We start from the raw sequence: 15,858 nt of genomic DNA, 5'->3' as shown, positions 1-15,858 counted from the left end.
TTTTTAAGATCTGTGAACATGATGACTGTCCTAAAAGGTATGATAATCTCTCTCAGTGTTTTTCCATCTCTTCAGTGACATGCCATGGGAGATAATTGTTTGGCAAGTACATTTCGCCACTCTTGCCAGGAGTGTCAAATATAGAAGTCAAGAAGACTTTGTAGGTTACTGCTCCGGTATAGAGATGCTTAATGCATGCCAGAAGTCAAATGAGCATAAAACTGTCTTCACAAAAGCTTGAGCAAGACACAACATGAAAATGTTGCAGTCTTTCTTAAAATAGTTCCATCAAATTTCTTCCCAGTTATTCTTTTTTCAGTTTACAGCTTATAGTAAAAAAGACTTTTAAGTTTTCTAACTCCTCTGCACAAGTTTTAACATCTCACCAGTAAGAAAAGCAACTGATAGTATCATAATGTCAGTATCTGAAGAAATATTCTTCCATAAAGATAATGAACTAGATCTCAGACCACTGTCGTTCTGGCTGTAGTCTCATGATGCAACATCTCTGTGACACTGTAAGATCTCTGAGATATTTTCTCCCTTCTCCTTTCCCACTGTTTACTCTTCCCCTGAGACATAGTGCACTCTATCCTCAGTTGCGGTGCTACTTTTTGTGGGACCACTGTGAATTTTATCTGGGAAATGGATCTAACTTGAAAAAAAAAAGTCAAAATAAATGATGATTAAAAATAATAAACCAAGCCAGATTAGTTGCTTGATCCAATTGATATTGCATCCATGCAAATAGTCAGCACCACTCTATTTGAAAAGTGCTACATCTGGCATGCAAAAATACCTAAAATGGACATTGTTGCATATATGTTAGAGAATAATTCCCCAGCCTCCAAGTATTTTTACCACTGTCAGTTATTGCAGTGCATAGCAGGGCTGAAACTTGGTGTTAAACACTAATTTTATGTTAAATAAAATATGTTTCTGATATTTGTTTCCTTGACTGTTCATCAAAGAGAGGAAAGGGAAATTACTAGATACTCATCAAAAGCTAATATAAAAATTTTAAAATTCTTTTAGTGTAGCGTAGAGTCACAAGGCTTGTTCTGTGATTAGCAAAAGATTTGTGCAATTCCACAGGTTTTACAAGAGCTATTTTTACTGTTTGTCGTTTCAACCATGTTGTTAGCAAATTGCTTAGTCAGAAAACACAGTATGTTTTTGTTGTGCTGTGCAGACTCAACAGGATGGCTTCAGTGGAAAGAAATTTCCAGATATTTACTATTTCTGAAAGAATTTGTGTTCAAGTAACCACTTTCACCTCTGTATTCCACCCTGGTTGTTTTTTTTTAATGTGAGAAAAGCCATTCAGCATTCTTTCCACTCTAAACCAAAAAGCTGTGATGCACTTGCCCTTACACATTTATTTTTTTTTGAGAGGAAAGGAGCTGAATGAGACCTAGGAGCAGTATTTTTGCTGTGGTGCAGAGATGTGGATTTGGAAGCAACCTGAAACATAGAACAGACACGGCCTTATTTGACTTACTAAAAGTGTGACATGTAAACTTCCTTCCCTCCTAAAGGCAGTTTAAACTATGCTAAGACTTGGTCTCAGCCAAGATGGTTACTTCCAGAATTTATTTGCAGAGGCAGCAGATGCTGTGTTGGATATCCATTTTAAATGTACCAACAGCACAGATGCAACAGGAATAAGAAAGTCTATAGGGATCAGAAAGGCCCCAGGAATTATGTATCATCACTGGTGACAATGTGTGCATCAACATGCAGTCACCCAACAACAGACACTTACAAAATAATTCTTAGAATCGTTTAAAAATGATTCTCTGAAGAATTGTAACACTTCTATCCCATTAAACTTACTATGCATGTTTCCCTTTGATTAAGACAAGCTCAGCAGTTGTTCATCAGGGTCAAGAAGAAGAATTAGTTGGCTGCTCATTAATGCACATTTGATATAACAACTTAAATGAAGAAAGCAACTTCACTGTAAAAATCAAGAATTAGTGCTAATTCAACCAACAGAATTAGGGCCCGTACTTTTCAAATACTCCTCCCCCATTAATGGCACAGTTCTTTGGTTCTGACTAAGTCAGGCACATTATGTTTCTGTCATCACTTGTGACTAAATAATCCAGCTGGTAAACGTTACTGGTTTTCAACAGTTTAGTAGCATAGCTTTCATCTGCAGGCAGCCACACACAGCAGAAAGGGCAGCTGCCATTGAAGGTGCTCAGTGTTCCTTGCTGCTGCTGTGCCAAGGATTACTGCCCCCGGGGAGAGCCAGCCAGGACAGTATGTTCACGGCTCAGCCCGTTCAGCCCAACGCCCAGCCTCCTGGTCCAACTGACAGCGGAACTGGCCTAGACACAAAGGCTCTGGATTTGCACGCAAACAACCAAGCTACACACACATATTCCACTACTGACTTTACTGTGAAAGTAACTTCTGGTTGAGGGGGAACACATTGCTGGGAGCGGTAACTATTTCATCGCTGGCGCTATATCCACAAGCTTTTCTGCATGTGTAAACTACAAGGGATCTGGAGAAGTCAACAATGGACTTGCAACAGCTGGGCAACATTATAGGTTAGCACAGCTCTTGCACCATACTCTAGGCTCCATAGGTGAAAGGAAGATAACCTGCCATGGAGGGATCCATCTACAGATGGATTATCTAGTGAACAGAGAGATCTACAAAACCTGCCTGCACAACAAATGCCACACAAACTTCTTGCTTGCTTGCTGTGAGGAGAAAATGCAGGTTTTCCCCTTCACATATTTGTATTTTCTATCTTATCATAGTAGAAATAAAGCACCAATAGGGAGAAAAGAAGTGGACATTTAAAATTACCACTAAAAGCAACGGTCAAACGTTAAATGGTGCACATTAATTTCTACCTTTCTTCTGGTCAGCCTTTTGTTTAAATATCAAAATCGGTACGAAATAATTTTTTGGAATTCTGGTACATTTGCACCCATACCGGTACCAGTAAAGCAGTCCTTGAACCCGAGGCCACCGCTCCAGCTGGGGCTACAGCAGATACCAGTGGAGCAGCAAGCCTTGGGAACAAGGCACTGTGACTGCAACTGCAATTCCAATGCCTTCCAGTGGCAAAGCTGGAGTCAGTCTGTTTCATTCTAGTTATCCACTTGTCCTTTCTGCTTTACCTGTGTCAATGGTATATATCAGGTAATTTAATTAAAAAAAGAACATGATCATGCAGGTTTTAAGTTATTTAGGTTTCTTTTGGAATTATTTGGATCAGTGCTAAACACAGCAGAGTGGTTACACTTGAACAGCAGTAACACCTCAGGCTCTATACTTGGATGTTCCCATTCCAGAAAGAGCATTTTAATAAACATCAACCATTTAGAAAATTAGCATGTACTCTGTCTGCATGATATATTACTAGCATTACTTCTCACAGGGAAAATTCAATTCCAGTATCTTCGGTAACACTGCTTTATTTTGCTCAACCTCTTTTTTGGGGACAAATCCAAACTGGGTATTTAATTCTCTTCCAAGCTGTAGTGTTTCTATCAGCTTATGTAAGCAAATAATTTCACATCATAATCTGTAAAGTGTCTAATAGAATTTAAATGTTTTTATTGAGATTCCATCTAATTATAGACATAGGCAGTACTTCATATATAAACTGTTGTATTTCATTCTTCTTTTCCCATTTCGGAAATCAGATGTTTTCTGCTGTTTACCTTGATGACACATTTCATTTACTTTGTTCAAACTATGGAAGTTAGGTTTATTTTATCTTTTTTTTTCCCCTGTCTGTACTCCTGAAATAAAACTAATTGGTTTTCATATGAATTATGTTTTTATGTATTTGTTACTCTATTTAAATATTTCTATTGCAAAACTCTGAATCTGGTATAGCTGAAGGTACAAATACGTGGACTGAATACATGCAACTAACAATCTATTCTTCAAAGACTATTTTGCAAAATAAATAGGTCTTACCATTGTCATAATGTTTTTTAAGAACGTTTTGTTTCCTATTCATGGTAATACCTAAGCAGATTTGGATGCAGACAGCTCATTTTCAGTCTGAGGTCTACATAAATTCTCTTCATGCCATGCCACACATATTGTTAAGCATACTATCCAAGGCTTTAAATTTCTATATCAGAAATATAATTCCTCCTTGCTTGCAAAATGATTGTAAAATTTCTCATTCTTACAAGTTTCTGAAAGTTCTCATGGGAAAAGGTGAAACAAGTAAGAAATCTGCATAATTAATTTAAGAATACTGGATATCACTTTCCCAGCAAACGTCTGTAGCCATTCCAGCACATATTAGCATCTTCCAAGTTTTCAATTAGAAATAATAAGGAATATTAGCTCTGTGGATCAAATTATGTTTACACCATTTCTGTAAATATTTGATAGAAATGTCATGGAATTTTGGGTTGCTCTGTTGTTTCGGTCTTCCTTAATATAAGCAATAATTTTATCCCTAGCACTACTTTTACAGCCTCAAATATGATTACAATGATTTAATCTATTTCTATGGGCTACAAAAGCATTGCATCACCTGGATAATGGGTCATTTTACTCTCCCTGGCCCCATTTGCAACTCTTGCAATGTCCTTTTGTTAATTCTGACTTTCACTACAGTGACTCTTCATCAAGAGCAAAACAGGAAAGCTTAAGCAGACACCTTTGTCCTACTAGCTTTTTAGGAATATTTCACTGAAAAAAAAGAAGTAAGTAATTATCACTTTAAAAAATTCTACATTTAGGGAAGTAAGTGTCAGATAATACTGTCTTCTAAAATTTGGGACAAAGTCAACACGTAAATCAAGGTATCACTTTAGGAAAAGTAACTTGGTTTCAGCCAGAGATTCTTTGCTGCCAAAGAGAACACAGCAAGTTGCAATTCTACCTGTACAGAATTCTACACTTGTAATTCTACAATTCTACAGCTCGAAGAAAAGAGATGCAATTTAATGCACAGTCTGGTATGGTCTAAGTATTGTCTTCTATTAAACTTGCGTTTGCACATCCGTATTTATCAGCTACATTCTACATTCAAAAGGAAAACAGCCTCCACACCAACAGCTTTTCTCTCTTTGTGTAACAGAGTAGCTTGTAACTTCTACCGACTTTTGTTAAAGATCAGTTAGAACACCAAAGAGGTGTAAGACATAGCTCCCTTCTTCCACTCTTTTCGGGAGTCTACACTGATGATCAGTGTTCAGAGGCTCTTGCAAGTTCAGCTACTCTGTCCCACCCACGCTCCTGCTCGGCCAGGTTAGGATCCCTGACAGGCCATCTTCTCCAAGGCAAGGCAGGTTATCTCTAAATGCACATAAAAGAATGCTACTGAGCACAAGAGGACTCTCAGCTTCTGTTGCAGGTTTGTAGCTCACCTTCCCTCCACACTGTTCCTCTTCATTGCAGATGTGTAACCCACTGTTTGCCTAGAAGTCCTCAACCCTTCCTCCCAAAATGGTCATGGGAATCTCCCCGATGATAAGACTGTATTAAATGATTAAATTCCACTGGAGAGCTTTTGAGTTTATTTTGTTTTGATTAGCAGCCTGGTCATGAACTTCTATCGAATTTTTGTTTATTTATATCTCCTACCAGTTTCAGTCTTGGGTATTTGTTTGGCTAGCCTGTGTCTTCACAGGACAAGAAAAATATTTGTGTTTTCTCTCCTCAGAGAGATTTACACATTGTAAAGTATATAAAATAGAATGAAATGCCGAAAGTTGATTTAATAGAACTTGAATATGTGACATAACTGCCTTTGATTTTAACTGGACAAAGAGCTTTTCTACATGCTCTCTAAAGAAGACAAGTCAAAAATCTTAATACCATTATTGATCTTCCCAAAGAAAATACATTTTCATTATTTTTATTGGTCATTTGTCTCTTCTGTGACCAACACACTGAGTTATTCTAAATTGTTCTTGATTTCTTAGTGAAAAGCAACCTTTTCATTTCCTGTCATTCAAGGAATATGATGCTACTGCCTTTTTCTTTAAACTGTTAAAAATGGAAGTAATTTACATTAAAAACAAAGAAATGCAAATTACAGATTTGACTGTTTCCAAGGCTAAGAATGCACTTTGACCTCTTAGTAAATATATTCTGTAATGCTATTCTACCTGCTTATACTTCCACAGTACTGTCAGGTTCTTTTCTTGAGTCTTTCTCTTACAGTAGTTCATACAAGGGAATAATCTGGAATAATGCTGTTTCCTAACCTTACATAAATTAAAGCAGCTGGATTCTGATCAGAACATCTGGGATTCTTCTACATAAATCTATTTTTGTACCAAATTCCCTCTCTGTTTTCAATGGGTGAGACAGAACTGAGCTTGGCTACACTGATCTACAAAGGACAACAGTTCTCCGAAAAGCTTAAAATACAACTGTAAGGGAGATGAGGTCCCAGTTGCTCTGACCCTGGGACTAAAACAAATTCTTGCCCTCAGAAGGGTGGAACTATAAGAAGTTTATGGTATTTCCCAGCTCTATTAACTTAACTAGTTCCAAAGATGCAGGAAAAAAAATCCAATCAATAATTTGTTCTGGAATATAAGCCATTAATATAAATTATTTAAATGAAATGTGGTGTCATCACTATAATTTCACCATATATCAAATGGCTTTGTGTTAGAGAACGCCTTCAGATATTGCTTATCTATTATTGCTCATGTTTTCTCTTTTGTATTTGACTTTCTCTCTAGCACTAAACACACATCCATCAAATGAAATATTACATCACAGAAATGGTAATATTTATTCATAGAACAAGGGCTAAATGAATATTATTAGTAATCATAAAATGGTTTGGGTTGGAAGGGACCTTAAAGATCTACTTTCAGGCCCCTGCCACGGGCAGGGACACCTTCCACCAGACCAGGTTGCTCACAGCCCCATCCAGCCTGGCCTGGAACACTCCCAGGGATGGGGCATCCACAGCTTCTCCGGGAAACCTGTTCCAGTGTCTCACCACCCTCACAGTGAAGATTTTTTTCCTAATAGCTAACCTAAAGCTACCATCTTTCAGTTTAAAACCATTACCCCTTGTCCTATCGCTACAGGCCCTACTAAAATGTCTGTCTCCAGCTTTCTTATAGGCCTCCTTTAGGTACTGAAAGGCTGCAGTAAGGTCTCCCTGGAGCCTTCCCTTCTTCATGCTGAACAACCCCAGCTCTCTCAGCCTGTCTTCACAGGAGAGGTGCCCCAGCCCTCTGATCATCTTCCTGGCCCTCCTCTGGGCCTCCTCTAATGTTTTCCAATTTTTCACCAAGGACGCTGAGATCTATGCTTGCAATTCAAAGGCTGAAAAAATGTATTTTTGACTACTTCATAAGTTCTAAATGATTGCATTAATCTTCCTTTTTCCTTCTCAGGAAGTTGCAGGTTTTATTCCCTCACTTTCCATACCTTTGGGATTTCCATGTTTTCAGAACAGCCTTGATCTCTCTCTTATTTCTCTGATCTTAAAGCTTTCAATTTAACAGTTCACCTAAGTCAGTCCTTCCTGGAATTACCTGTATTCAAGGAACTGACAGCAAGGATAGCTGATGGAAAGTCAACAAGGTAGCAAGCATTGTAACAGTCATATTGATGCATATGTGACAGGTTTTTTTGTTGTCTGACAGCAGAGCCATGCAAGGATCTTGGTATCAGCTTCACATTGTCTTGAGATGCTGGCTAATGTAACACCGAAAGTGTCCTGCCAGCAGCATTTCCCACATCCCAGCCTTCTAGTTAAGCCTTATATAGTTAACTTAGGTTTACAGAATCTGCATGTATACTGTACGCAAATAGTTAATTTAGGTTTAAAGTAATGAATCTGCATGCATACTGTATACTTGGATGCAATATACTGTATACAGTATGCATATACATCCATACTACTTACCTAGATCCTCTTTTCAAGCAGTGAGGAACCACAGATGAACCACCACCATCACTTACCTTGTCCTAAATCACTCAATGAAAGTAAGACAGATGGATCATGCCCTTAAAGGATTTAATTCTCCCCCTTGACAAGGTGACAAATGCAGATATCTGAAGTTTATACTATAGGCTTGTAAGGTTAAGTGAGATGAGCTCACTAGTGCCTCGATTTGGACAGCTGATTTCCCCATACAGCTAGCATAGACTTACACAAAGCTATCAGGTAGGAACTTAAGATACTTTCAAATTTCTTTCACAACTTAGGAGAAAGAAGTCACAATATGACTGGAAAGTCCAGGCCATCACGGATATAACACATTTAAATGGAACCGAGCTCCATCCAAAGTGTGCTGCTGATTGCTCTTCACAGAGCAGGAGATCATTTCTGGTTTTTCAAAGCACCTTTTCGGCACTTCCTTCCTACTTCCCGCTGCCTTATAGGCCTTTTCCATCTATTCTCCAGGGTTTGTCTGGTATTCCTGCCTCAGCACCACTGCTGAGGCTGCACCTCTGATGCTGTTACCTAATAGTAATGCCTCCAAATATTAGGAAGAGGAAACACAACTTCACCTCTTAATGAAAACCTTTTCTTGAGAAAAGGGTTCAGTCTGTGATCCAATGGATGGTGCTTATAGATTCCTCAAACCACGTTTTCATGGCATGTGATTTTCAAAGAACATTTGCTGTGAGTCAGATGAGCGTTATAGTTTGGCTGCCAATGTATGATATTAAGGTGTACATTAGCTCTCTAGGTATTTCAGCATTTTTCAAAGATGGCTGAGATTTCTTTTGAAGTATACGGACAATCTGACAGATGAACCATCATTATTAGCCCTTGTAAATCTCTGTCTTGTACAGTTTGAAATCATGCTTTTTCCAGTCTTGGCCTTGCAACCAAGACTTAGCTACCTCATTTAATATTTTCTATGTCTTGCTTTTTTTTCCATATTTCTCAGAAGTTGAGAATCTCATGTTCTTCCTCAGCTGCTATAGCTTCATGCCTCAAGCTACCTTAAATAAAATGTCAGCTGTATATCTCAGTCCCATTCTTGCTGTGTATAGCAAAATGGTAGCACAGAAATTTTCACAGCATTTACTGAAGGCTCCTGGGGCATTAGAAAAATTCTCTAAATTTAATGCTGTTTTCCACTTGTATTACTTCACTTCATGCAATAAACTGGTCAAACTTTCCATGAGTAAGCCCTTTTATATAACATTTCCTTCCAACTTTGAGATATCTTAGTACTGCTGAAAATCATTACCATTATGAGAAAATTATTGACAGAGCTTTTATAGGAGTGATATCCCAAGCCCAGGCATTGCATTACAGGGAAAATACTGTGCAGTGCCTTATTATTTCCTTTTCATTCACACCATAATATTCTGGGATGAAACAGCTGATCATCCTTGATGTGTGTGATAACTGCCTCACACTGCCACAACTATGTCCATGCTACAATTTGTCTAGAAGCCACCCTGGGGGGTTGCCAACATTTCAGAGGGGCAGTTGAATCTCAGCAGCTGTTTTACAAATTGTAACCGATCTACTAGTTTTGAGTGTTGCTTGTATTGCAGGTTTTAGCCTTGGAGAAGTAATGGATACTACAAGTGCAATTTCATCCTGGTTTTATTTAGTTATTTTTCTATTAGTGTAATTACTTTTTAATCTACTTTTTCAATCCAGAAACAGGCTGGGTGAGGTTGCCAGCACATTCTGATGCAGTACACTTTTGTCTACGCAGATCCAGCATTAGATTGCCGCCAACATGACCTGGATCCCAGCAAATACTGTTAGTACATCTTGCAGACCACACTGCTAGTGTTGCCACCATTATCCACGAGCACTTGCCAGTACCCAACTTTGGTTCTGAGTCTTGAGACTATTTCTACTTTTGCCTAGTCAGGCATAGATAATAAGATCTTTGTTTAAGCTGATACAGTCTGTTCTGTGAAAACACACGGCTTGACTTGCTTCTCCAAGGCTATTATGATGCCATACAACCAACAGGATCAAGTACTCTTTGCAAAATACCCAGACATGCCCCCCCCCCCCCCCCAAAAAAAAAAAAGGGGGGGGGGGGGAGGAATGAAATGCAGTCAAGTCCACTTATTTTATTGTATGAACATCTGAGATGAGCACAAACTGACTCGATGTTATAATATAGCATAGTTATAAAGTTGAAGAACATTTATCAAGTGTTTCTGTCAAACACCACCCCTGACTAGGAGCCAAAGGAGGACTTAGATTTGAGATTCTTCTACTGGCACATTCCAGTAAACACAAACAGCTGTCCACTGATACGTTTTGAAAACTGAATGACAGATATGTGATAAACTTTTCCACTGTATAAAGTAGCTTGTATATGGGGAAAAAACATTTTTTTAGAACAAGCTCTAGACCACAGTATTTCGCTTATCTTCAGGAAAGTGCCCAAAGCTTAGACAGAAATTCACATTAAATTATTTTAAAATATTAATTTTGTGTAGGATGTGCTAAACAACTAAATGTATTAGTATTTCAGAAAAAGCTTGTAATGTTTCCATTTTCTAAGTTAAAGCTAATCATCTGTTCAAATGCTGTAGAGGATTGCCTGTTTCTCCATACTAACTTGGAAAAGGAAAACCAATTCCTTTGCATGTCCAGCAAGTACACTTTTCTAGTTGAAAAATGTATTTTTGTTGGGGAAGAACCTTTCAAGACATCCATAAAATATCTAAGTTTGAAAAATCATTGCTTGAAAGTATTCTTATTTTCTTTTTGTGGAAAAAAAAATAATGGTAAGCACAATCCTTGAGATACTTGGGACTCTCTGTTATTTGATACAAACCCAAGAATTCCTGGAAGTAACATGTACACATCACAATTTGCAGAAGACGTAATTTGATCACAAGAGCTGTGAGCTTTGAAACAAGAGAGAGGATAAGGGCATCAGCATTAAAATAGGAGCCTGGAAACATTCTGAGATGTGAAAAGACAGACCCTTTGGTGTAGGATTTTAGAAGAGCCCTACAGGGCAGGGAGAAGACAAATGGCATTAGCACTGTGTTCAAATATTGCTGCTATAGCACTGACTGGCAGGGTCTGCATTGTAAGAGTCCATTGAAAGAATCTCTACAAAAGTCATTTTTTTTTCAAAAGTTAAGCATAGTCTCTGGTCTATTTATGAACACCAGAAAAGTTCCAGGGAAATTAATAGAAAATGTTGAAACTGTTGGTAAGTGTATTAATCGCTACTAAACACCATGTTTGGCTGCAACAGGTGAGCACCCTATCCAAACAGGCAGCCTGTCCTGCTTCTCTCCCCCTCGCAGCAACCATTACTAACCCTTGTATTGGTTGCTTCTAAAGTCCAAATCATAGCAACTCCACTGACCAGGCAACAAGTTCATGTAAAACAACAATGTAAAGATGTTCAAAACTGAACAAATACACAAACATTTCAGCAAAGACAAAGAGCAGTCACTGTTAATCTATTAGATAGTCTAACTGCTAGTAAATACATTATTTATAAAATCAACATTTGAAAATCGGGGTAACTTACTCAACTTTGCAAAAGACAGAGTATTTAAAAAAAAAAAAAAAAAGCCAACTTTGCAAAAGATTCTGGAAATATTTCATTACAACACCTGGAAATAGCATCAGTGACACCCAGTCTTCCCCTCTCTCCCTGACAATTTTCACCACCTGCTTTTACCTAAGCATAAGCCAAGATTTGAAAACTGTAAATCACAGGGAAAACTCTATGTACCATGTAAGATGCATCTCATAGCTACCAGACATTCCAGCTGGGAAATCAAATCCTTACTCACATCCACACTTAGGATAAGAGGTACCCTGCCAGATTTCTCTCTAGACAGCTATTCCTGATTAGATCATGTCTCTGTTCTGCACTTTTGTCATGCTGTGGATCAGAGCTGCAAAATACATAGACTGTTTCTCAGCAGCTACCAGGCAATTAAGTTCTGTGTCCTGATGGTGGATTAAAGTCATTAAAGTTATTAGAAGTCCTTTACTTTACCTGGGAACTAGAAGTGCAGGCAGCATGAGCCAGCCAGCCCGCTCCTAAGGCATGCCTCCCTGCTGCCCACACACTGTGCTGCCAACCGCGATGCCTGTTGGCCGTGTCTCCCCTTGCCCAGTACCGGGCCTGCCAGCCACGGCCAGCGGCCGACTCTCTCCTCCCTCCCTGACAGGCCCCTCGGTGGGTTTGTGCGGCTGGACTGGGTGGGCAGGCAGGGGCTGGGGAAGGGGCAGGGGGCAGAGAAGGTGAGCCCATAAGCACCGTCTGGCAGGAACTGCTGCATGGGAGAAGGGTACCGTTCAAGGCAGGTAAATTGCCAGCTTTAAGGCCTGGCAGCTCATTAAAGATGAGGCCATCTGAGGCAGACAGGACTCTTTTTTTTCTTTCTCATTCACCTCTGCAAGAGTGAGCAGTCATTGCTCCAGAGACAGACTCAAGAACGATGTTTAAAACAACCTGCTTGAATTTATAGGCCACAGATGCTACCCATGCCCAAATTCAAAGACAGGCATCAAGCCCTCCTTTAACAGCAAAGGATACAGAAGCCCTTACATTTTTACGGTTGTTCATGCATGTCTCAAGACCCCCGTAAGAACTATAGCATCACTGAGACATCTGAATGAGAGCCCGAACGGAAAGCAGAATATTGTCAGCATCCATGTTAACATCAATTCTGCAAAATTCACAATCTTAATTGAAGTGAAAGGTTTATATATTATCTAAATATGAATTATTCTTATATATATATAATATATTACATATTATATATATTGCATGTATACAATGCATACTTATATATACTGCGCATATATATAATGCATACATAGTCTTTCAATGTATATATTTATATACACGAAAACAGCTGGCCATTCTTTACTGCATCTGTCAGATTTTAATAAAATCAAACAAGTCTCAAAATACTAACAGTCATGCTTGGATTGCTCAGAATCCAACTGCGGCAAATCTACAGAATCTATTTGTAGTTCATAGGTTATATGGGCCCTATAAGAATTGCCTGAACTGAAGAAATGACTGATAATCTGTCAGCGCCATGATGGTGCATAAAACTAACCAGAACTAACCTCATAGTTAAAGTCAAGATTTTTTTATATGAAGTATGAACATTTATCTAGCAGTATCAGGTGATTTTAAAAAGAGGTTTTTACAACATTTTTTAAACAGCTGCATTCACCATAAGCCACTATCATACTCACTTCTAGCACGTAGTCTTTGAAATCTTGAACAGCCATAAGTCTAACATGACTACACAAATTTTGGTGGTCTGCAGTTCATCTCAAAGGTCCCAAATCTAAAGCAACTCCTACTGAACTGCATCTCAAATAAACTTGCCCCTGGATGTGAGGTTATCACTGTAGAATTGTTCTGCCTTTAATTGCAAGAAGTAGTTGTGAAGACTTTATCTAAAGTATTGATGAATGTTCTCAAGTTGGAAACCTAATTTGGTAGTTACACATAACTACTTCCATGTTATTTCAGTAACCAGTGCCAAGTGCCTGCTTTCCACAAAGAGCACACAAGACAGAACAGCAACAGCAAAATAAACGATGCTAGGAACTGATTGCTAGGAATTCTCTCCAAGTTCACATAGAGCAAGGTTATTTTTGTTGCTGACCCAGAACTGATAATGAATGAGGTATTGTTCCGATAGATATGAACGTAAGTCACAGCTTAGACAAACATGTAATTTAAGCATAGGTCCCAGTTAAGCAAAGAAAAAATCTTTCCATCCTAATCATCTGCATAGGCTATCGATACCCACCACTACTGCCTGCACACAATATTAAGAGCATATTCTGCTGTAGAGTTCAGGTATGCACTTCTACCATTAAAAAGAGCTCCCAGCCTGTGTTCAAAATGCTGCTCCTGCCTGCCCCCCATAGAGAGCAGATCAGCGCTGTGGGTTAGGCTAGCCCCGGGTGACAGCTAGAAAGCGCATCACTGCAATTCGACAACTTGAACCTGCAGCCAAACTGTGACATGTGGGTCTATTCCAGCTGTTCTGCAACTCCATTCTGCTCTGAGGAGTATGTGCCTGCAAAATCCATACTGATCAGAGCATCATGGAAGTACAGGACAGAACCCACTGTGAGGATGTGTGCCTCTCAGGCTTACACCCCATATCCTCTAAAATATTGTTTCCCTGCCAAACATTTCTTCTCTGTTACCTGCTATAAACAGAGTCTCATATACCAGCCCTGCATCCACAGCTACAGAAGCATACACACCACATCTGTTTATCCCATCTAACCAACCCAGGCCTGTCTACGCACACATCATAGCCACAAACCACACTGAGGAAAACTCACCACCACACATCACACTATTTACCAATAGAGATAATCCCTTGCTGATAAATATATATACATATACTCCATATCCATGTTTCACATGCAGTAAGCCCAACCTCAATAAAAACACACCATCTGTCACGCACAGCAAGCCTGTGCCCCTATGCAGAAACAGCCTGTCTGTGCCCCTTGCAATACTCCTGTCCGTACTGCTTGTACCCTCCCGTCACCCCTGAAGCACACGGGCTCCTCCAGGGCTGGGGCATGTGTGTATGCATGCGTGTGCACGCTCACAGGTGCAAGAAATGTGTGAACGTTAAGCGCCTGAGAGTGCACACACATGAACACGCATGACTGCATGCACAGCGCATATGAATGCGCACGGTGCCTACAGGCGTGCGAGCCTGTGTGTGAACAAGTAGCGTGCGGGTGCAAATGGGAACGTGGCGTATATACAGCTGTGCGTGCATAGCGCGTGTGCATGCATAGCGCGTGTGCGCCGCACGGGTCACGGCGTATGTATGGAGGGCTATATGTGGGGGCGTGCACAGTGCTGCGAAGACAGGCGCCAGCGCCCCTCTGTGTAGTGCGTGTTTGTGGCCGGGGGCGCAGCGCCGTGTCCCGCGTGTGCCAGCCCCGCCGAGCGCGTGCGCCCCTGTGCCTGCGAACCCCCGGCGGCACGTGCAGCACCGCGAGCACACGCGACGCACGGCGCGGTCTCCCTCTGTCACCCCCGTGTGCCCGCGGGTCCCTCCGGCGGCAGCCGCCGTACCCTGCCCCGTGTGGGGGGGTCCCTCGCTCCCCGCGCGGGGACGCGTGAGCGCGGGTGTGACAGTCCCCGCGTGCGCGAGCGCGCGGGGCAGCGGGCCGCAGCCCGCTCGGACGGGACGGGGCCGCGCCGGTACCTGCCGAAGTGTCCCAGGGAGTCGAAGAGCCGCTCGGAGCCGGGAGCCATGGCGGGGCGGCAGCGAGCCGGGAGCCTCGGCGTCGCTGTCCCGGCGGTGCGGAGAACAGGCACCGGCCCGGCCCGCCCCCCCGGCGGGGTACGGCGCGCGCGGCCCCTCAGCGGGCGGGCGGGGGGCGGGGCTAACGGTCACCGCCCCGCCGCCAACCGTCCGCCGCGCGGGGACGGGCCCCGGCGGGACGGGCGGGAGCCGCAGGCCGGCGGCCCCGCTCGCCCCAGCGCTGCGCGGACGGCGCCGGCGGGCAGGGGCAGCCGGGCGGGCTTACCTGGGCCGCAGCGGGAGGGCGGTGCGCGGGGGAGACGGGCCGCCGCGGCCGTGCCCCTGCGGGGGGGCTTTCGCGCCGGAGCGAGCGGCTCCTCTCACACGGAGCGACCGCCTCGGCGCCTTCCCGCTGAGGGACGGGTCCCGCCGGGCGGCTTCTGCAGCGCGCTCTTCCTTTCCACGTTAAAACTAAATTAAAAGAGGCAATTATGTGCTTAAAGCCTCCTGCGACAATCATTTATAATCTAACATATTTAGGCTCTAGTGTATTTCATATGGGCGTTTTCAATCAAAGGAGGGTATAAACAGTTTTTTCCCAGGACATTATCTGAATGTTATTAAAAATCGGTTTTAGTAGCCTCATAATCTGCTTTGTTATTTGGATCT

General features: G+C 41.6%; 1 protein-coding gene across 2 annotated transcripts in view; it reads right to left on the bottom strand.

Moving 5' to 3' along the window:
- The window catches only part of SLC22A16 (solute carrier family 22 member 16), a 38,720-nt gene extending 23,453 nt beyond the window's left edge, over nt 1-15,267 (bottom strand). For both annotated transcript variants that reach the window (XM_040599064.1, XM_040599063.1), the window contains exon 1: nt 15,151-15,267. In XM_040599064.1, the coding sequence (XP_040454998.1) occupies nt 15,151-15,200 (50 nt within the window). In that variant the 5' untranslated portion in view covers nt 15,201-15,267. The remainder of the gene's footprint in view (nt 1-15,150) is intronic.
- Between the last annotated feature and the right edge of the window lie 591 nt (nt 15,268-15,858).

The sequence above is a fragment of the Falco naumanni genome, chromosome 6 (genome assembly GCF_017639655.2).
Source record: "Falco naumanni isolate bFalNau1 chromosome 6, bFalNau1.pat, whole genome shotgun sequence".
NCBI classification, from domain to species: Eukaryota; Metazoa; Chordata; class Aves; order Falconiformes; family Falconidae; genus Falco; species Falco naumanni.
Note: the sequence above shows the minus strand (reverse complement) of the source record. Positions and strands in the feature narration are given on the sequence as shown.